The following is a 24,346-nucleotide window of genomic DNA, read 5'->3' on the forward strand; positions in this document are numbered from 1 at the left end:
TTTTTTTTTTTTTTTTTTTTAATTTTTTATTTTTGATAAACATATATTTTTATCCCCAGGGGTACAGGTCTGTGAATCACCAGGTTTACATACTTCACAGCACTCACCAAATCACATACCCTCCCCAATGTCCATAATCCCACCCCCTTCTCCCAAACCCCCTCCCCCCAGCAACCCTCAGTTTGTTTTGTGAGATTAAGAGTCACTTATGGTTTGTCTCCCTCCCAATCCCATCTTGTTTCATTTATTCTTCTTCTACCCACTTAAGCCTCCATGTTGCATCACCACTTCCTCATATCAGGGAGATCATATGATAGTTGTCTTTCTCTGCTTGACTTATTTCGCTAAGCATGATACGCTCTAGTTCCATCCATGTTGTTGCAAATGGCAAGATTTCATTTCTTTTGATGGCTGCATAGTATTCCATTGTGTATATATACCACATCTTCTTGATCCATTCATCTGTTGATGGACATCTAGGTTCTTTCCATAGTTTGGCTATTGTGGACATTGCTGCTATAAACATTCGGGTGCATGTGTCCCTTTGGATCACTACATTTGTATCTTTAGGGTAAATACCCAATAGTGCAATTGCTGGGTCATAGGGCAGTTCTATTTTCAACATTTTGAGGAACCTCCATGCTGTTTTCCAGAGTGGCTGCACCAGCTTGCATTCCCACCAACAGTGTAGAAGGGTTCCCCTTTCTCCGCATCCTCGCCAGCATCTGTCATTTCCTGACTTGTTGATTTTAGCCATTCTGACTGGTGTGAGGTGATATCTCATTGTGGTTTTGATTTGTATTTCCCTGATGCCGAGTGATATGGAGCACTTTTTCATGTGTCTGTTCGCCATCTGGATGTCTTCTTTGCAGAAATGTCTGTCCATGTCTTCTGCCCATTTCTTGATTGGATTATTTGTTCTTTGGGTATTGAGTTTGCTAAGTTCTTTATAGATTCTGGACACTAGTCCTTTATCTGATATGTCGTTTTGCAAATATCTTCTCCCATTCTGTCAGTTGTCTTTTTGGTTTTGTTAACTGTTTCCTTTGCTGTGCAAAAGCTTTTGATCTTGATGAAATCCCAGTAGTTCATTTTTTTTTCCCTTGCTTCCCTTGCCTTTTGCGTTGTTCCTAGGAAGATGTTGCTGCGGCAGAGGTCGAAGAGGTTGCTGCCCGTGTTCTCCTCAAGGATTTTGATGGATTCCTTTCGTACATTGAGGTCCTTCATCCATTTTGAGTCTATTTTTGTGTGTGGTGTAAGGAAATGGTCCAATTTCATTTTTCTGCATGTGGCTGTCCAATTTTCCCAGCACCATTTATTGAAAAGGCTGTCTTTTTTCCATTGGACATTCTTTCCTGCTTTGTCGAAGATTAGTTGACCATAGATTTGAGGGTCTATTTCTGGGCTCTCTATTCTGTTCCATTGATCTATGTGTCTGTTTTTGTGCCAGTACCATGCTGTCTTGATGATGACAGCTTTGTAATAGAGCTTGAAGTCCGGAATTGTGATGCCACCAACGTTGGCTTTCTTTTTCAATATCCCTTTGGCTATTCGAGGTCTTTTCTGGTTCCATATAAATTTTAGAATTATTTGTTCCATTTCTTTGAAAAAGATGGATGGTACTTTGATAGGAATTGCATTAAATGTGTAGATTGCTTTAGGTAGCATAGACATTTTCACAATATTTATTCATCCAATCCAGGAGCATGGAACATTTTTCCATTTCTTTGTGTCTTCCTCAATTTCTTTCATGAGTACTTTATAGTTTTCTGAGTATAGATTCTGTGTCTCTTTGGTTAGGTTTATTCCTAGGTATCTTATGGTTTTGGATGCAATTGTAAATGGGATTGACTCCTTAATATCTCTTTCTTCTGTCTTGCTGTTGGTGTAGAGAAATGCAACTGATTTCTGTGCATTGATTTTATATCCTGACACTTTACTGAATTCCTGTATAAGTTCTAGCAGTTTTGGAGTGGAGTCTTTTGGGTTTTCCACATATAGTATCATATCATCTGCGAAGAGTGATAATTTGACTTCTTCTTTGCCGATTTGGATGCCTTTAATTGCCTTTTGTTGTCTGATTGCTGAGGCTAGGACCTCTAGTACTATGTTGAATAGCAGTGGTGATAATGGACATCCCTGCCGTGTTCCTGACCTTAGCGGAAAAGCTTTCAGTTTTTTTCTCCATTGAGAATGATATTTGTGGTGGGTTTTCATAGATGGCTTTGATGATATTGAGGTATGTGCCCTCTATCCCTACACTTTGAAGAGTTTTGATCAGGAAGGGATGTTGTACTTTGTCAAATGCTTTTTCAGCATCTATTGAGAGTATCATATGGTTCTTGTTCTTTCTTTTATTGATGTGTTGTATCACATTGACTGATTTGCGGATGTTGAACCAACCTTGCAGCCCTGGAATAAATCCCACTTGGTCGTGGTGAATAATCTTTTTAATGTACTGTTGAATCCTATTGGCTAGTATTTTGTTGAGTATTTTCGCATCTGTGTTCATCAAGGATATCGGTCTATAGCTCTCTTTTTTGGTGGGATCCTTGTCTGGTTTTGGGATCAAGGTGATGCTGGCCTCATAAAATGAGTTTGGAAGTTTTCCTTCCATTTCTATTTTTTGGAACAGTTTCAGGAGAATAGGAATTAGTTCTTCTTTAAATGTTTGGTAGAATTCCCCCGGGAAGCCGTCTGGCCCTGGGTTTTTGTTTGTTTGGAGATTTTTAATGACTGTTTCTATCTCCTTACTGGTTATGGGTCTGTTCAGGCTTTCTATTTCTTCCTGGTTCAGTTGCGGTAGTTTATATGTTTCTAGGAATGCATCCATTTCTTCCAGATTGTCAAATTTATTGCCGTAGAGTTGCTCATAGTATGTTCTTATAATAGTTTGTATTTCTTTGGTGTTAGTTGTGATCTCTCCTCTTTCATTCATGATTTTATTTATTTGGGTCCTTTCTCTTTTCTTTTTGATAAGTCGGGCCAGGGGTTTATCAATTTTATTAATTCTTTCAAAGAACCAGCTCCTAGTTTCGTTGATTTGTTCTATTATTTTTTTGGTTTCTATTTCATTGATTTCTGCTCTGATCTTTATGATTTCTCTTCTCCTGCTGGGCTTAGGGTTTCTTTCTTGTTCTTTCTCCAGCTCCTTTAGGTGTAGGGTTAGGTTGTGTACCTGAGACCTTTCTTGTTTCTTGAGAAAGGCTTGTACCGCTATATATTTTCCTCTCAGGACTGCCTTTGTTGTGTCCCACAGATTTTGAACCGTTGTATTTTCATTATCATTTGTTTCCATGATTTTTTTCAATTCTTCTTTAATTTCCCGGTTGACCCATTCATTCTTTAGAAGGATACTGTTTAGTCTCCATGTATTTGGGTTCTTTCCAAACTTCCTTTTGTGGTTGAGTTCTAGCTTTAGAGCATTGTGGTCTGAAAATATGCAGGGAATGATCCCAATCTTTTGATACCGGTTGAGTCCTGATTTAGGACCGAGGATGTGATCTATTCTGGAGAATGTTCTATGTGCACTAGAGAAGAATGTGTATTCTGTTGCTTTGGGATGAAATATTCTGAATATATCTGTGATGTCCATCTGGGTCCAGTGTGTCATTTAAGGCCTTTATTTCCTTGCTGATCTTTTGCTTGGATGACCTGTCCATTTCAGTGAGGGGAGTGTTAAAGTCCCCTACTATCATTGTATTATTGTTGATGTGTTTCTTTGATTTTGTTATTAATTGGTTTATATAGTTGGCTGCTCCCACATTGGGGGCATAGATATTTAAAATTGTTAAATCTTCTTGTTGGACAGACCCTTTGAGTATGATATAGTGTCCTTCCTCATCTCTTATTATAGTCTTTGGCTTAAAATCTAATTGATCTGATATAAGGATTGCCACTCCTGCTTTCTTCTGATGTCCATTAGCATGGTAAATTCTTTTCCACCCCCTCACTTTAAATCTGGAGGTGTCTTCGGGCTTAAAATGTGTTTCTTGGAGGCAACATATAGATGGGTTTTGTTTTTTTATCCATTCTGATACCCTGTGTCTTTTGACAGGGGCATTTAGCCCATTCACATTCAGGGTAACTATTGAGAGATATGAATTTAGTGCCATTGTATTGCCTGTAAGGTGACTGTTACTGTATATGGTCTCTGTTCCTTTCTGATCTACCACTTGTAGGCTCTCTCTTTGCTTAGAGGACCCCTTTCAATATTTCCTGTAGAGCTGGTTTGGTATTTGCAAATTCTTTCAGTTGTTGTTTGTCCTGGAAGCTTTTAATCTCTCCTTCTATTTTCAATGACAGCCTAGCTGGATATAGTATTCTTGGCTGCATGTTTTTCTCATTTAGTGCTCTGAAAATATCATGCCAGCTCTTTCTGGCCTGCCAGGTCTCTGTGGATAAGTCAGCTGCCAATCTAATATTTTTACCATTGTATGTTACAGACTTCTTTTCCCGGGCTGCTTTCAGGATTTTCTCTTTGTCATTGAGACTTGTAAATTTTACTATTAGGTGACGGGGTGTGGTCCTATTCTTATTGATTTTGAGGGGCATTCTCTGAACCTCCTGAATTTTGATGCTCGTTCCCTTTGCCATATTGGGGAAATTCTCCCCAATAATTCTCTCCAGTATACCTTCTGCTCCCCTCTCGCTTTCTTCTTCTTCTGGAATCCCAATTATTCTAATGTTGTTTCGTCTTATGGTGTCACTTATCTCTCGAATTCCCTCGTGGTCCAGTAGCTGTTTGTCCCTCTTTTGCTCAGCTTCTTTATTCTCTGTCATTTGGTCTTCTATATCACTAATTCTTTCTTCTGCCTCATTTATCCTAGCAGTTAGAGCCTCCATTTTTGATTGCACCTCATTAATAGCTTTTTTGATTTCACCTTGGTTAGATTTTAGTTCTTTTATTTCTCCAGAAAGGGCTTTTATATCTCTCGAGAGGGTTTCTCTAATATCTTCCATGCCTTTTTCGAGCCCGGCTAGAACCTTGAGAATTGTCATTCTGAACTCTAGATCTGACATATTACCGATGTCTGTATTGATTAGGGTCCCTAGCCTTCGGTACTGCCTCTTGTTCTTGTTTTTTTTTTGTGTTGAATTTTTACGTCTTGTCATTTTGTCCAGATAAGAGTAAATGAAGGGGCAAGTAAAATACTAAAAGGGTGGCAACAACCCCAGGAAAATATGTTTTAACCAAATTAGAAGAGATCCAAAATCGTGAGTGGGGAGAAAGGGGATAAAAAGAGGTTCAAAAAGGAAGAAAGAAAAAAAAAAAAAAAAAACAAAAAGAAAAGAAAAAAAAAAAAAAAAAAGAAAAGAAAAGAAAAAGAAAAGAATTTTTTAAAAAAGAAAACACCTAAGAAAAATGTAAAAAAAAAATATATATATATTAGATAAACTAGTAAAAAATCGTTAAAAAAGAAAAAGGTAACAGTTAAAAAAAAAAAATTTTACCCGAAGGCGAGAAAAAAAAAAAAATGAAAAAGAAAAAATTAAATTAACTGCAAGACTAAAAAAAATCACAGGAAAAAAGCCATGAGTTCCGTGCTTGGCTTTCTCCTCCTCTGGAATTCTGCTGCTCTCCTTGGTATTGAAACCGCACTCCTTGGTAGGTGAACTTGGTCTCGGCTGGATTTCTTGTTGATCTTCTGGGGGAGGGGCCTGTTGTAGTGATTCTCAAGTGTCTTTGCCCCAGGCGGAATTACACCGCCCTTACCCGGGGTCGGGGTGAGTAATCCGCTCGGGTTTGCTTTCAGGAGCTTTTGTTCCCTGAGCGCTTTCCGTAGAGTTCCAGAGGACGGGAATACAAATGGCGGCCTCCTGGTCTCCGGCCCGGAGGAGCCGAGAGCCCAGGGCCCCACTCCTCAGTGCGCCCTCAGAGAACAGCGCCCAGTTACTCCCGTCTGCCTGAGCTCCGGCCGCGCTCCGAGCTCACCGAGCCTGCGACCGGTTCAAGGTAACACGGAGCTGCGAGCTTATTGTCAGCTCTGTCTCTGTAGCCGGCTTTCCCGTTCCAATACCCGCAAGCTCTGCGACACTCAGACACCCCCGATCCTTCTGTGACCCTGCGGGACCTGAGGCCACGCTGACCCCGCGTGGGCTTCGCCCCGGTTTAGCCTCTGGAGCGATGTCCCTCAGCGGAACAGACTTTTAAAAGCCCTGATTTTGTGCGCGGTTGCTCCGCCGCTTGCCGGGAGCCGGCCCCTCCCCCCCGGGGTCTATCTTCCCGTCGCTTTGGATTCACTTCTCTGCCGGTCCTACCTTTCAGAAAGTGGTTGTTTTTCTGTTTCCAGAATTGCTGTTCTTCTTCTCTTCGATCTGCCAATGGATTTTCAGGTGTTTGCAATCTTTAGATAAGCTATCTAGCTGATCTCCGGCTAGCTGAAGCAGTCTCAGCTTGCTACTTCTCCGCCATCTTGACTCCTCCAGGATTTTAAATTAATTACTTACTATCAAAGCTCTCACTTCTGGTAGATTTAAGATTCTTATCTTGAGATAGGCTTCTTAAAATTAAAGCCATGCCCCCAGGCAACTGATTTGCAGTAGATACTATATCCTTTTGCTGAGCTACAAGAAATGCTAAAAAGACAAACAGATCTATTATAAAACTTTTGCATATACCAAGTAATCAGCAGTATTTCTTCTCATTTAAAGGAAAGACAGCTTAAAGGAAGTTAAAGGAAGCTAAAGTTAAAGGAAGATAACTGCAAAGCTACAGTGTAAGTAAAATTTATTTTTATAGATCATGGAAGTGAAGTAGAAAATTTGTGTAGTTTTCATGAATGTGTGTGGAGACAGTCTTGTTATATAGCAGTCATTGACCATGCAAATATCAAGCAAAATATATCAAAGCTTTTACTTTAGTTGTCTAGTTTTCTTAGGGTATTCACATTTATGTCAAAGTGTAAAATATCTGCAAAACATGTGCTCCAACAAATACAGAGTAAGAAGCAAAGACAAAAGATCTTTTGATGTGCTTAACTTAAAATAATTTAAAGATATCTATAATTGTTATACTGACCATTGCGTCTATTCATTCTAGAAGTTCTTTGTTGAAACATCTGCATGAGTGTGCTTGATACTGCTTCATCCTCAAGTCCAATATTTTCATCAGGTACTTTATCCTGAGCTACAAAAAGGAATGTATTTAGTCTACTAAATGGAAAAACAGATCTGTGATATCGAGAGATTTCAAATTTAAAACAAATGTACAGTAGCATTTTCTCTCATTTTTATAAAGTTGTAAGTAAATTACATAAAGCTAAATCTGAAATAAAAACTGAACTTTTAATGAGGTTGTGTTTTAAACAGTTTCATTATTTCCAGGACATAATGTTAAGTGAAAAAAAAAATGAGAAAGGGAATATCTAGTATGCTACTTACTGGGTAACAACAGAGAGGAAATTTTTTAAAAAATGAATAGACTGAAATAAAGAAACACTTTTATGAAATGAAAAACAAGAACAGTATGTTACCCTCATTACTACTTTGAAAAAGAGAGACCATAATTGGTAAACTAAATTCAAAGCAAGTAAAAGGAAGCAAATATTAAAGACTAGAGCAGAAATAAATAAAATAGAGGGGGAAACAAAAGTTAGGTGATCCCTGAAAGGCTTGGTTGGTTTAATAAGCAAAAATCAATCACTCAATGTACTGGACCCATATTATTAGAATAAAAGACAATATGTGATGGGGTTTCTTCCTAGGGTAACTGGGCTTGAAAAAGAAAAAATTAAACCTAGAAATTAGGAATAAAGAATGATAAAGAAAGCAAGCAAGCAAGTAAGCAAGCAAGAAAGCTCTCTTTTTGCATATGTGTACATTTAAAAATCCTAAAGAAAACACACACAACCTATTAGAAAAAATGAATTCAGCAAAAGTTTTAAGTTACAAGATCAACACAGAAAATTCGATTGTATTCCAATACACTAGCAATGAACAATCAGAAAATGAAATTAAGAAAACAATTCCACTTACAATAGTATCAGATTCAATAAAATATTCAAGAATTTGACAAAATAAGACTAGTACTCTTTTGCTTTGTTTCTTAAATCCTACATATTAGTAAAGTCATATGGTATATGTCTTTCTCTGATTGACTTATTTCACTTAGCACTTTACTCTCTATCTCCATCCCTGTTGTTGCAAATGGCAAGATTTCATTCTTTTTATGGTTGAATAATATTCCATTGTATATATGTACCACATCTTCTTTACTCATTCATCAATTGAATGTGCAAAGGGAGAAATAGAGAGAGACAAACCAAAAACAGACTCTTAATTATAGAGAACAGACTGATGCTTACCAGAAAGGATAAGGGTGGAGGGATGGGCTAAATAGGTGATGGGGATTAAAGAAATATAGGTTGTGATAAGCACTTGGTGATGTATGGAATTGTTGAATTACTATATCGTATACTTGAAACAAACATAACACTGTATGTTAACTTACTGGAATTAAAATAAAAAGGCTTGTACACTAAAAATTATAAAACCTATTAGAAAAATGCTTTGAGAAATAAAAAGGCTTGTACACTAAAAATTATAAAACATTCCTGAAAGAAATTAAACAAGTTGTAATAAATGGAAAATCATTCCCTGGTTGTGGACTGTTAGACTTACTATTGTTAAAATCACATTACCCTCCAAATGATCTACAGATTCAGTGTAATGCCTATCAAAATCCTGGATGCCTATTCTACAGAAATCGATGAGGTGATACTAAAATTCATATGGAAATTTAAGGAATCTAGAATATCTAAAACAATCTTAAGAAGAAAAAAGTTGGAGGACTCCCATTTTCTGATTTTAAAACTTACTACAACTTGAAGATAATGTAATATTGTTAATAAGCACAGCCATATAGATCAATAAAATATAGAGATCAGAAATGAAATTTATATTTATGATAAAATGATTAATTTTTTTAATTTGAGTATGGTTTATACACAATGTTACATTAGTTTCAGGTATACAGTGTAGTAATTCAATTTCTCTCTTATGTTATGCTCACCACAGGTGTAGCTACTATCTCTCACCAAATTATTACAATATCATTGAATATATTCCCTATGCTGTGCCTTTTATTTCCATGACTTATTGATTCTATACCTAGAAGCTTGTATTTCTTATTCTTTTGCAGTAATTTTGCCCATTCTCCTACCCCTATCTTGTCTGGTAACCATAGGTTGTTCTCTGTATTTAGAGTTTGCAACAACATAAAGAGACCTAAATAAAGGGTGTTATGTTAAGTGTAATAAGTCAAACTGAGAAAAACAAATACCGTATAATTTTACTCCTAAGTGAACTCTACCAAAAAAAAAAAAAAAAATGAATAAACAAAAAGCCGATCAAATGATTTTCTAAGAGAGTACTAAGAAAAGTTAGTGGGGAGAAAACAGTCTTTTTAACAAATGATCCTGGGAACAATGGAGTATCCACATGAAAAAGAATGAAGCTGGATCCCAGTGTCACACTATAAACAGCTCAAAGTGATTTGTGGATATAAATATGTAAATTTATAATATTACATTATAAGAATTTGTAAAATTACAAATTTTTAAAACATAGAAGTAAATTTTTATGACCTTAGGTTAGACAATGGTTTCTTGGATATTACAGATAAAGTACAGCTGACAATTGAAAATGCAGATAAATTAGGCTTCATTTAAAGAAAAGAATTTTGTGATTCAAGGACAATGTGAGTTAGATGTCTCATCACTCACATATCTGTCTTAGCTGGGACAGTTGATCAGATGATCTCTATATGATCTGGCTGCTCGAGACTGAGAATTCCAAAAGAGCCAGGTAGAAGTCCTAGAGAATCACTTGCAACTTATCCTATTCATGGAAATGCTTACAAATCAGCCAATTAAATAGGAGGGTACATAAATCACACCTCTTGATTAGAAGTATCAGAGAATTTGGAATTATATTTTTATAACTGCTATACCATATAAATTATAAAAGTTTACTTGAATGTAAAGTCATTTTGGATCAACACATTGTATGTTCCAGATTTAAATACAGTCTGTGATAATATTAAATACATGTTCAATGACAGAAGTTACATTCATCTTATTAAAAGTACTCTATGTTTCATATTAATTATATAAGAAGAAGCACAATTTATGAAAAAAATTTTAAAGATGCATGTTATGTTTGGTTTTGACTCAGATGTACACCAAAGAGCAGATTGAAAGTTAATGATGAAGTGTTGCATAAAAAATAAAAAATTTTAAAAAAAGATAATTCTGCTTTATGTGTTATTTTGAATTCTTTTAAGTTAACAAAAGAACACCAGGTTATTTTTCAGTATCGATATTTCATTTGTAAACACTGAAATAAGAGAGTACATTTTCTATTGCTATTTAAAAGCATTTCTCTTCAACATCCAAAGTATGTAATAGTGTTATTCTCAGGGAGTGTAAAGCTAAACTGGATACAAATGTCATTATTCTTTCCCAAACATTGATATTTTTGTACTAAATAAATTTATAATATAAGCATAATTATCATTTTATGTTCCATATAGCTTACTGTATAAAGTACTTCTAATTCTTACATTTAACTAAAAAGAATATAAATACAATTATGTACAAATGAAGGAAAAAAACATTTAAAGCTGAATAACAGGGAAATGATATCAGTGATACAATGGATGAGGAAGTCCCAGTCCTTTTGCCCCCCAAAAACAATAATTTAGCAACTACCTGTGGCTAAAATAGCACTGAGAGCACTCTGGAGTGCAATTAAGAAGTTGCAACCAATCAAAGTGATACACCACATTAATAAAAGAAAGGACAAGAACATTATGATCCTCTCAATCCTTCAAGCAAGGATACAAGGAATATAGCTCAATATCCTAAGAGCAATATAGAAAAAACCCACAGTGAATACCATGGGGAAAAACTGACAGCTTTTCTCCTAAGGTCAGGAACACAACAAGGATGGCCACTCTCACCATGGTTGTTCAACATACTACTGGAAGTCCTAGCCTCAGCAATCAGACAACAAAAATAAATAAAAGGCATCCAAAGCAGCAAAGAAGTAGTCAAACTTTCATTCTTCACAGACATGATACTATAGAATATTGAAAGACCACACCAAAGAATGGCTAGAATTTGTACAGTAATTCAGAAAAGTGCCAGAATATAAATTCAGTGCACAGAAGTCTGTTGCATTTCTGTACATTAATGATGAAGCTGCAGAAAGAAATCAAAGAATCAATCCCATTTAAAATTGCACCAAAAACCATAAGATACCTAGGAATAAACCCAAAAAGTATAGAACACTTATGAAAGAAATTGAGGAATACACAAAGAAATGGAAAAACATTCCATGCTCATGGATTGGAGGAACAAATACTGTTGAAATGTCTACGCTACCCAAAGCAATCTACACATTCGATGCAATCCCTATCAAAATACCATCAACATTTTTCATAGAGCTGGAAAAAACAATCCTAAAACTCGTATGAAAACAGAAAAGACCCCAAATAGCCAGAGGAATGTTGAAAAAGAAAACCAAAGCTGGTAGCAATCACAATGCCAGACTTCAAGCTATACTACAAAGCTGTAATCATCAAGACAGTATGGTACTGTTACAAAAACAGACATGTAGATTAGTGGAACAGAATAGAAAACCCAGAAATAGACCTAAATTCTATGGTCAACTATTTTTGACAAAACAGGAAAGAATGTCCAATGGAAAAAAAGTCTCTTCAAAAAATGGTGCTGGCAAAATTGGACAGTCATATGCAGGAAAATGAAACTGGATCATTTCCTTATACCACACTCAAAAATGAATTCAAAATGGATGAAAGACCTAACTTTGAGAAAGGAAACCATCAAAATCCTTGAAGAAAACACAGGTAGAAACCTCTCTGACCTCAACTGCAACAACTTCTTGCTAGATAAGTCTCCAAAAGCAAAAGAAACAAAAGCAAAAATGAACTACTGGGACTTCATCAGGAGAAAAAGCTTTTGCATAGCCAAACAAAAACAAACAAACAAACAAACAAATAACTAAACTAAAAGGCAACCTACAGAGTCAGAGAAATGAGCAGAAGACATGAACAGACATTTCTTTGGAAATACTGTGTATTTACCCAAAATGTAGTGATCTGAAGAGGTACATGCACCCCAATGTTTTATAGCAGCAATGTCCATAATAGCCAAACTATGGAAAGAGCCCAGATGTACATCAACAGATAAATGGATAAAGAAGATGTGGTTTATACATGCAATGGATTATTACTCAGCCATTATAAAAGGATGAAATCTTACCATTTACAATGACATGGATGGAACTGGAGGTTATTATGTTAAGCAAAATAAGTCAGTCAGAGAAAGACAAATACGATATGATTTCACTCATATGTGGAATTTATGAAACAAAACAGATGAACATAGGGGAAGGGAAGCAAAAATAAAACAAGATGAACAGAGAAACCATAAGAGACTCTTAACTCTAGGAAACAATCTGAGGGTTGCTGGAGGGGTGGTGAGTGGGAGGATGGGGTAACTGGGTGGTGGGAGGACACTTGATATTAAGGAGGACACTTGATATAAGAGCACAGGGTGTTGTATGCAACTGATTAATCACTAAATTCTACCCCTCAAACTAATAATCCACTACATATTGACTAAATTGAATTTAAATAAAAAATTAAAAAAGAAAAAACGCAGCAGCCCAGTGGGTGACAAAAACAAAGAATGGCCACATAAAATAGTGTAGGAAGCATTTTACTTTTATCACCCTATATTCAGCTGGCATATCTCAGAGTCAAGAGGAAAATCCTCTTATGTTGCCTGCCCCCCACAATGGCAGAAAAGGCATGGAGAACTCCAGCGCATTCACCACCTAGGACCCTAGCAGCACATGCCAACACCACAGACTCCCCCAAAGTCCTTTGTGGATGAAGACCCCAGCTAATGGAGCAGCATAAAACACAGGCTACTGAGCTCCCCAATAGCCAGAACCAATGCTGTGAATCCCATCAAAACAATACCATAGTGCAAAACTGTGACCAGCACTACTACAAGCCCCCTTACATTCAGTGTTGTTACATAGCCCCCAGATAATTACACAGATAAAAGAAATAAAAGGCACCCAAATCAAGAAGTAAATTTATGTTTGAAGATGACATAATCATATATGCAGAAAACCCTAAAGACTCAAAAAAGAAAATTTAGGTAGGGTAAGGGTGGTGAGGTTATGGACATTGGGGAGGGAATGTGCTATGGTGAGTGCTGTGAAGTGTATAAACCTGGTGATACACAGACCTGTACTCCTGGGACTATTAATACATCATATGTTAATTAAAAAATAAATAAAATATGCATTAAAAAAAGAAAACTTAGACATAATATAAGAATTCAATAAGGTTGTAGGTTACAAAATCAGCATACAAACAAACGACTACCCGAAAAGAAAATATTGCAACTCACACAAGCAACAAAAAGATAAAATTCTAAGGAAGAAACTTAACCCAAAAAACAAAAGACTAGAATCAAATTGGGCCTTTATCTGACAATGATACAAAAATCATCTTGAAATGGATTAAAGATTTAAATGTAAGACCACAAATCACAAAAATACTAGAAGAAACATAAGAAAATTTTTCTTGAAATTGATCTGGGCAATGATTAATGGCAATGATGCCAAAAATACAAGGAATGGAGGAAAAATAGACAAATGAAATGGCATCCAAAAAAAAAAGGTACCTCATAGCAGAGAAAACAATCAACAGAGTAAAAGAGCAAACTACAGAATTGGAGAAAATATTTACAAACCATAAATCTGGTAAGTAATAAATATCTAAAATATACTAGAAGACATACAACTTAATTGAAAAACAAAAGATACAAATAACCTGATTTTTAAAAAAAGCAAAGGACCTGGGAGGAGTCAAGATGGCGGAGAAAGTAGCAGGCTGAGACTACTTCAGCTAGCCGGAGATCAGCTAGATAGCTTATCTAAGATTGCAAACACCTGAAAATACATCAGCAGATCGAAGAGAAGAACAGCAATTCTGGAAACAGAAAAACAACCACTTTCTGAAAGGTAGGACCGGCGGAGAAGTGAATGCAAAGCGACGGGAAGATAGACCCCGGGGGGAGGGGCCATATCCCGGCAAGCAGCGGAGCAACAGAGCACAAAATCAGGACTTTTAAAAGTCTGTTCCGCTAGGGACATCGCTCCAGAGGCTAAACCGGGGCGAAGCCCACGCGGGGTCAGCGTGGCCTCAGGTCCCGCAGGGTCACAGAAGGATCGGGGGTATTGAGTGTCGCAGAGCTTGCTACCTTGAACCGGTCGCAGGCTCGGTGAGCTCGGAGCGCGGCCGGAGGTCAGGCAGACGGGAGTAACTGGGTGCTGTTCTCTGAGGGCGCACCGAGGAGTGCGGCCCTGGGCTCTTGGTTCCTCCGGGCCAGAGACCAAGAGGCCGCCATTTGTATTCCCGTCCTCCGGAACTCTACGGAAAGCGCTCAGGGAACAAAAGCTCCTGAAAGCAAACCCGAGCAGATTACTCACGCCGGACCCTGGTAAGGGCGGAGGTGGTAAGAGCCGTGCAATTCCGCCTGGGGCAAAGACACTTGAGAATCACTACACCAGGCCCCTCCCCCAGAAGATCAACAAGAATTCCAGCCGAGACCAAGTTCACCTACCAAGGAGTGCGGTTTCAATACCAAGAAGAGCAGCAGAACTCCAGAGGAGGAGAAAGCAAAGCACGGAACTCATGGCTTTTTCCCTGTGATTTTTTTTAGTCTTGCAGTTAATTTAATTATTTTCTTTTTCATTTTTTGTTTTTTTTCTCGCCTTCTGGCAAATTTTTTTTTAACTTTTACCTTCTTCTTTTTTAACGTTTTTTAACTAGTTTATCTAATATATATATTTTTTATTTTTTATATTTTTCTTATTTGTATTCTTTTTTTAAATTCTTTTCTTTTCTTTTCTTTTCTTTTCTTTTTTCTTTTTTTTTTTTTTTCTTTCTTCCTTTATGAACCTCTTTTTATCCCCTTTCTCTCCCCTCACGATTTGGGATCTCTTCTAATTTGGTTAAAAAATATTTTCCTGGGGTTGTTGCCACACTTTTAGTAGTTTACTTGCTCCTTCGTATACTCTTATCTGGACAAAATGACAAGGCAGAAAAATTCACCACAAAAAAAAGGACAAGAGGCAGTACCGAAGGCTAGAGATCTAATCAATGCAGACATTGGTAATATGTCAGATCTAGAGTTCAGAATGACAATTCTCAAGGTTCTAGCTGAGCTCGAAAAAGGCATGGAAGATATTAGAGAAACCCTCTCGAGAGACATAAAGCCCTTTCTGGAGAAATAAAAGAACTAAAATCTAACCAAGTTGAAATAACAAAAGCTATTAATGAGGTGCAATAAAAACTGGAGGCTCTCACTGCTAGGATAAATGAGGCAGAAGAAAGAATTAGTGATATAGAAAACCAAATGACAGAGAATAAAGAAGCTGAGCAAAAGAGGGACAAATAGCTACTGGACCAGGAGGGGAGATTCGAGAGATAAGTGACACCATAAGAAAAAACAGCATTAGAATAATTGGGATTCCAGAAGAAGAAGAGAGAGAGAGGGGAGCAGAAGGTATACTGGAGAAAATTATTGGGGGGAATTTCCCCAATATGGCAAAGGGAACGAACATCAAATTTCAGGAGGTTCAGAGAACGCCCCTCAAAGTCAATAAGAATAGGCCTACACCCTGTCACCTAATAGTAAAATTTACAAGTCTCAGTGACAAAGAGAAAATCCTGAAAGCAGCCCGAGAAAAGAAGTCTGTAACATACAATGGTAAAAATATTAGATTGGCAGCAGACTTATCCACAGAGACCTGGCAGGCCAGAAAGAGCTGGCATGATATTTTCAGAGCACTGAACGAGAAAAACATGCAGATATAGAATACTATATCCAGCTAGGCTATCATTGAAAATAGAAGGAGAGATTCAAAGCTTCCAGGACAAACAAAAACTGAAAGAATTTGCAAACACCAAACCAGCTCTACAGGAAATATTGAAAGGGGTCCTCTAAGCAAAGAGAGAGCCTACAAGTGGTAGATCAGAAAGGAACAGAGACCATATACAGCAACAGTTACCTTACAGGCAATACAATGGCACTAAATTCATATCTCTCAATAGGTACCCTGAATGTTAATGGGCTAAATGCCCCTGTCAAAAGACAAAGGGTATCAGAATGGATAAAAAAACAAAACCCATCTATATGATGCCTCCAAGAAACTCATTTTAAGCACGAAGACACCTCCAGATTTAAAGTGAGGGGGTGGAAAGGAATTTACCATGCTAATGGACATCAGAAGAAAGCAGGAGTGCAATCCTTACATCAGAACAATTAGATTTTAAGCCAAAGACTATAATAAGAGATGAGGAAGGACACTATATCATACTCAAAGTGTCTGCCCAACAAGAAGATTTAACAATTTTAAATGTCTATGCGCCCAACGTGGGAGCAGCCAACTATATAAACCAATTAATAACAAAATCAAAGAAACACATCAACAATAATACAATAATAGTAGGGGACTTTAACACTCCCCTCACTGATATGGACAGATCATCCAAGCAAAAGATCAGCAAGGAAATAAAGGCCTTAAACGACACACTGGACCAGATGGACATCACAGATATATTCAGAACATTTCATCCCACAGCAACAGAATACACATTCTTCTCTAGTGCACATGGAACATTCTCCAGAATAGATCACATCCTCGGTCCTAAATAAGGACTCAACCGGTATCAAAAGATTGTGATCATTCCCTGCATATTTTCAGACCACAATGCTCTAAAGCTAGAACTCAACCACAAAAGGAAGTTTGAAGAGAACCCAAATACATGGAGACTAAACAGCATCCTTCTAAAGAATGAATGAGTCAACCGGGAAATTAAAGAAGAATTGAAAAAAATCATGGAAACAAATGAAAATGAAAATACAACAGTCCAAAATCTATGGGACACAACAAAGGCAGTCCTGAGAGGAAAATATATAGTGGTACAAGCCTTTCTCAAGAAACAAGAAAGGTCTCAGGTACACAACCTAACCCTACACCTAAAGGAGCTGGAGAAAGAACAAGAAAGAAACCCTAAGCCCAGCAGGAGAAGAGAAATCATAAAGATCGGAGCAGAAATCAATGAAATAGAAACCAAAAAGCAATAGAACAAATCAACGAAACTAGGAGCTGGTTCTTTGAAAGAATTAATAAAAATGATAAACCCCTCGCCCAACTTATCAAAAAGAAAAGAGAAAGGACCCAAATAAATAACATCATGAATGAAAGAGGAGAGATCACAACTAACACCAAAGAAATACAAACTATTATAAGAACATACTATGAGCAACTCTACGCCAACAAATTTGACAATCTGGGAGAAATGGATGCATTCCTAGAAACATATAAACTACCACAACTGAACCAGGAAGAAATAGAAAGCCTGAACAGACCCATAACCAGTAAGGAGATTGAAACAGTCATTAAAAATCTCCAAACAAACAAAAGCCCAGGGCCAGACGGCTCCCAGGGGAATTCTACCAAACATTTAAAGAAGAACTAATTCCTATTCTCCTGAAACTGTTCCAAAAAATAGAAATGGAAGGAAAACTTCCAAACTCATTTTATGAGGCCAGCATCACCTTGGTCCTCAAACCAGACAAGGATCCCATCAAAAAAGAGAGCTATAGACCAATATCCTTGATGAACACAGATGCGAAAATTCTCACCAAAATACTACCCAATAGGATTCAACAGTACATTAAAAGGATTATTCACCACAACCAAGTGGGATTTATTCCAGGGCTGCAAGGTTGGTTCAACATCCGCAAATCAGTCAATGTGAAACAACACATCAATAAAAGAAAGAACAAGAACCATATGATACTCTCAATAGATGCTGAAAAAGCATTTGACAAAGTACAGCATCCCTTCCTGACCAAAACTCTTCAAAGTGTAGGGATAGAGGGCACATACCTCAATATCATCAAAGCCATCTATGAAAAACCCACTGCAAATATCATTCTCAATGGAGAAAAACTGAAGGCTTTTCCGCTAAGGTCAGGAACATGGCAGGAATGTCCATTATCACCACTGCTATTCAACATAGTACTAGAAGGCCTTGCCTCACCAATCAGACAACAAAAGGAAATTAAAGGCATCCAAATCAGCAAAGAAGAAGTCAAATTATCACTCTTCGCAGATGATATGATACTATATGTGGAAAACCCAAAAGACTCCACTCCAAAACTGCTAGAACTTGTACAGGAATTCAGTAAAGTGTCAGGATATAAAATCAATGCACAGAAATCAGTTGCATTTCTCTACACCAACAGCAAGATAGAAGAAAGAGAAATTAAGGAGTCAATCCCATTTACAATTGCACCCCAAACCATAAGATACCTAGGAATAAACCTAACCAAAGAGGCACAGAATCTATACTCAGAAAACTATAAAGTACTCATGAAAGAAATTGAGGAAGACACAAAGAAATGGAAAAATGTTCCATGCTCCTGGATTGGAAGAATAAATATTGTGAAAATGTCTATGCTACCTAAAGCAATCTACACATTTAATGCAATTCCTATCAAAGTACCATCCATCTTTTTCAAAGAAATGGAACAAATAATTCTAAAATTTATATGGAACCAGAAAAGACCTCGAATAGCCAAAGGGATATTGAAAAAGAAAGCCAAAGTTGGTGGCATCACAATTCCGGACTTCAAGCTCTATTACAAAGCTGTCATCATCAAGACAGCATGGTACTGGCACAAAAACAGACACATAGATCAATGGAACAGAATAGAGAGCCCAGAAATAGACCCTCAACTCTATAGTCAACTAATCTTCGACAAAGCAGGAAAGAATGTCCAATGGAAAAAAGACAGCCTCTTCGATAAATGGTGCTGGGAAAATTGGACAGCCACATGCAGAAAAATGAAATTGGACCATTTCCTTACACCACACACAAAAATAGACTCAAAATGGATGAAGGACCACAATGTGCGTAAGGAATCCATCAAAACTCTTGAGGAGAACACAGGCAGCAACCTCTTCAACCTCAGACGCAGCAACATTTTCCTAAGAACAACGCCAAAGGCAAGGGAAGCAAGGGCAAAAATGAACAATTGGGATTTCATCAAGATCAAAAGCTTTTGCACAGCAAAGGAAACAGTTAACAAAATCAAAAGACAACTGACAGAATGGGAGAAGATATTTGCAAACGACATATCAGATAAAGGACTAGTGTCCAGAATCTATAAAGAACTTAGCAAACTCAACACACCAAAGAACAAATAATCCAATCAAGAAATGGGCAGAGGACATGAACAGACATTTCTGCAAAGAAGACATCCAGATGGCCAACAGACACATGAAAAAGTGCTCCATATCACTCGGTATCAGGGAAATACAAATCAAAACCACAATGAGATTCACCTCACACTGGTCAAAATGGCTAAAATCAACAAGTCAGGAAATGACAGATGCTGGCAAGGATGCGGAGAAAGGGGAACCCTCCTACACTGTTGGTGGGAATGCAAGCTGGAGCAACCACTCTGGAAAACAGCATGGAGGTTCCTCAAAATGTTGAAAATAGAACTGCCCTATGACCCAGCAATTGCACTACTGGGTATTTACCCTAAAGATACAAACATAGTGATCCGAAGGGGCACGTGCACCTGAATGTTTATAGCAGCAATGTCCACAATAGCCAAACTATGGAAAGAACCTAGATGTCCATCAACAGATGAATGGATCAAGAAGATGTGGTATATATACACAATGGAATACTATGCAGCCATCAAAAGAAATGAAATCTTGCCATTTGCCACAACATGGATGGAACTAGAGCGTATCATGCTTAGCAAAATAAGTCAAGCAGAGAAAGACAACTATTATATGATCTCCCTGATATGAGGAAGTGGTGATGCAACATGGGGGCTTAAATGGGTAGGAGACGAATAATTGAAACAAGATGGGATTGGGAGGGAGACAAACCATAAGTGACTCTTAATCTCACAAAACAAACTGAGGGTTGCTGGGGGGAGGGGGTTTGGGAAAAGGGGGTGGGATTATGGACATTGGGGAGGGTATGTGCTTTGGTGAGTGCTGTGAAGTGTGTAAACCTGGTGATTCACAGACCTGTACCCCTGGGGATAAAAATATATGTTTATAAAAAATAAAAAAATTAAAAAAAAAAGCAAAGGACCTGAATATAAGACATAATAATGGCCAACAGATACATATAAGTAGGCAATCAAACATCACTAGTCATCAGGGAAATGCAATTAAATCAGAATCAGATATCACCTTATACCTGTTATGTTGGTTATTGTTAAAAAAAAAAAAAAAAGAAGTGATGGTTACAATGTGGAGAAAATGGAGTCATTATTCACTATTGGTGGAAACGTAAAATGGTACAGCCACTACGGAAAACAATATGGATGTTCCTCAAAAAATTAAAAATAGAACTACCATATGAACTGGTGGTGTTACTTCTGATTATTTATCCAATAGAATTCAATTCAGGATCTCAAAGAGATATATTTACAATCCAGCAATAACCAAAATAAGAAAGCAACATTAATGTCCATCAACAGTGTATAGATAATAAAATACGATACACACCGGAAAACCATTCATTCTCATTGCAACAACATGGATGGAACTAGAGCGTATCATGCTTAGCGAAATAAGTCAAGCAGAGAAAGACAACTATCATATGATCTCCCTGATATGAGGAAGTGGTGATGCAACATGGAGGCTTAAGTGGGTAGAAGAATAAATGAAACAAGATGGGATTGGGAGGGAGACAAACCATAAGTGACTCTTAATCTCACAACAAACTGAGGGTTGCCGGGGGGAGGGGGTTTGGGAGAAGGGGGTGGGATTATGGACATTGGGGAGGGTATGTGATTTGGTGAGTGCTGTGAAGTGTGTAAACCTGGTGATTCACAGACCTGTACCCCTGGGGATAAAAATATATGTTTATAAAAAATAAAAAAAAAAAAAAAAAAAAAAAAAAAAAAAAAAAAAAAAGTTGGATGAAACTTCAGGGCATTATGTTAAATTAAATAAGCCAATCACAGAAGGGCAAATACTCCATTAATTCATTTACATGAGGTATCAAAAATAGTAAAGCTCATAGAAGTAGAAAATGGACAGTGGTTGCTATGACGGGTTGAGGAAAAAGATGTGTCTCTGTTCAATGTGTATAACATTATAATTTTACAACATAAAAATGTTCTACAGATCTATTCTACAACATTTTTCTTATAGTTAACAATACTGTACTATATACTTACAAATTTGTTAAAAGGGAAAATCTCGTGTATTTTTTTTAACCACAATAAAAAGTCAGTGAAGTTCTATTCCATATATCCAGAAGAGGGAGAGACATAAATACTTGGGGAACTAATTAATGACTACTACATTAATTTAAATAGAAAAATCTAAAATAAATGTAGTAAAATTAAGTAGTATATTTAAAGATGTACCATATTCAAATAAAATTTAATACCAATGCGTAGAGTGCTCCATAGTTCATTCACTATATTAATTAATAAAAGAGAAAAATCATTTAAGAACCTCAATCCTAAAAAAGAAGTTGAATTTGATTTTTTTAATAAGAAATGAAAAAAAAACTTAAAAAGAGCTACCTAAATATTACACTTAATATAAAGCAGTAGAATCATTTCCATTAAAGTCAGGAATACATAAGAGGTACTTCCATAACTGTTATTATTTAACATTATACATTTCTCCAAAAATGATTCATGGTGGACAAGCATATGAAAAGATGCTCAATACCAATAATCACCAGAAATTCAAATTAATATTACAATGAGATATCACCTCATACTCATTAAGATGATACTATTAAAAACATAATGAAAAATAATTGCTGTGAGGATGTAGAAAAATTTGAATCCTAGCGCACTGTTGGTGGAAAATATAAAATGGTAGATATGTAAACTTCAAGAATACAGTATAGACACTGTTCAAAATATTTAAAAAAGAGCTACCTGAAAATGACAGTACAGACAAAAGATGGATATCCAGGATCTATAATGAACTCCTCAAACTCAACACATACAAAACAGACAATCATATCAAAAAATGGGCAGAAGATATGAACAGACACTTCTCCAATGAAGATATACAAATGGCTATCAGACACATGAGAAAATGTTCATCATCACTAGCCATCAGGGAGATTCAAATTAAAACCACATTGAGATATTACGTTACACCAGTTAGAATGGCCAAAATTAGCAAGACAGGAAACAACATGTATTGGAGGGGATGTAGAGAAAGGGGAACTCTCTTACACTGTTGGTGGGAATGCAAGTTGGTGCAGCCTCTTTGGAGAACAGTGTGGAGATTCCTCAAGAAATTAAAAATAGAATTTCCCTATGACCCTGCAATTGCACTCCTGGGTATTTACCCCAAAGATACAGATGTCGTGAAAAGAAGGGCCATCTGTACCCCAATGTTTATAGCAGCAATAGCCATGGTCGCCAAACTGTGGAAAGAACCTAGATGCCCTTCAACGGATGAATGGATAAGGAAAATGTGATCCATATACACTATGGAGTATTATGCCTCCATCAGAAAGGATGAATACCCAACTTTTATAGTAACATGGACGGGACTGGAAGAGATTATGCTGAGTGAGATAAGTCAAGAAACAGAATCAATTATCAAATGGTTTCACTTATTTGTGGAGCATAACAAATAGCATGGAGGACATGGGGAGTTAGAGAGGAGAAGGGAGTTGGGGGAAATTGGAAGGGGAAGTGAACCATGAGAGACTATGGACTCTGCAAAACAATCTGAGGGGTTTGAAGTGGCAGGGGGGTGGGAGGTTGGGGTACCAGGTGGTGGGTATTAGAGAGGGCACGGATTGCATGGAGCACTGGGTGTTTTGAAAAAATAATGAATACTGTTATGTTGAAAATAAATAAATTAATTTTTTAAAAAAGAGAGCTACCATATGACACAGCAATCCCACTTCTGGGTATAGACAAAAAGAACTGAAAGCAGGGTCTCACAGAGATATTTGCAAATCCTTGTTCATTGGCAGCATTATTCACAAAGGTTGAAAGCAAACCAAATGTCCATCAATGAATGAATACATGATATGTATATACATACAATGCAATCTTACTCAGCATTAAAAATAAAGGAAATATTGTGACATACTACAACTCTGATGAACCTAGAGGACATTATATTAAGTGAAATATACTAGTCACAGAAAGATAAATACTATACTTCCATTCATATGAGGTATGTAACATAGAGATTAAATTCACAGAAATTAAAATTTGATAATCCATGGTGGATACTATGGGCTGTGAAGAGGAATAATGGAGAATTCCTGTTTAATGGATTTAGAATTTCAGTTTTACAAGATGAGAAAATTCTAGAAATCTGTTTCCCAAGGAGGTGTATATTCTTTAAAACTACTCACTATACATATAAATTGGTTAAATGGTAAATGTGGTAAACACATGTGTTGTGTCACAATTCCAAAATTAAAAGAAAGAGCTCAGCAAAGTCCTGGCTAATTTGCATGTAGCAAATTAGCATAAGCATAAGATCCCAGATATTCCAGTGCTTCTAAGGTTTAAAAAGAGGCTGTTTGTTATGAGCAATAGAGCAATTTATTACAGCAATATAGGCCTATATTAAGAAGAAAAATCTCTAATAAACAACCTAACCTTACACTTACGAAGCTGGGAAAAAACAAAAGATGAAGCCCAAGACCAGCAGAAAAGGGAGAATAATAAAGATGAAAGCCAGAATAAATCATATAGAAACTAAAACAATAATAAAACAGATCAATGAAACCAGGAGCTGGTTCTCTGAAAAAAATTAATAAAATGGATAAACCTCTACCCAGAACTAATCACAAAGTAAAGAAAAGGGACAAAAATAAATAAAATGACAAATAAGAGAAGGGAAATAACAACCAACACCACAGAAATATAATTATAAGAGAATATTCTAAAATAAACTATAGCTAACAAATCAGACAACACAGAAAAAATGGACAAATAGTAGCATAGAAACCACCAAAATAGACACCAGAAGAAATAGAAAACTTAAACAGAATGATAACAAGCAAAAAAATTAAAACAGTGATCCAAAAATTCCCAATAAACAAAAGTCCAAATGAGTTCACAAATTCTATCAAGCATTTAAAGAAGAGTTAATACCAATTCTTCTCAAAATATTCCAAAAAACAGAAAAGGAACTAAAACTTCCAAATCCATTTTATGAGCCAGCATTACCTTGATACCAAGACCAA

The 24,346-nt window shown here is 36.7% G+C and overlaps 1 protein-coding gene across 1 annotated transcript in view; it reads right to left on the bottom strand.

Moving 5' to 3' along the window:
* The window catches only part of CCDC7 (coiled-coil domain containing 7), a 467,373-nt gene that overhangs the window by 242,670 nt on the left and 200,357 nt on the right, over positions 1 to 24,346 (bottom strand). The window contains exon 21 of the mRNA XM_045069128.1: positions 7,022 to 7,129. Within this exon, the coding sequence (XP_044925063.1) occupies positions 7,022 to 7,129 (108 nt within the window). The remainder of the gene's footprint in view (positions 1 to 7,021; positions 7,130 to 24,346) is intronic.

Source organism: Mustela putorius, unplaced genomic scaffold (assembly GCF_011764305.1).
Source record: "Mustela putorius furo isolate JIRA1106 unplaced genomic scaffold, ASM1176430v1.1 tig00003913_pilon_pilon_pilon, whole genome shotgun sequence".
In the NCBI taxonomy this organism is placed as follows: Eukaryota; Metazoa; Chordata; class Mammalia; order Carnivora; family Mustelidae; genus Mustela; species Mustela putorius.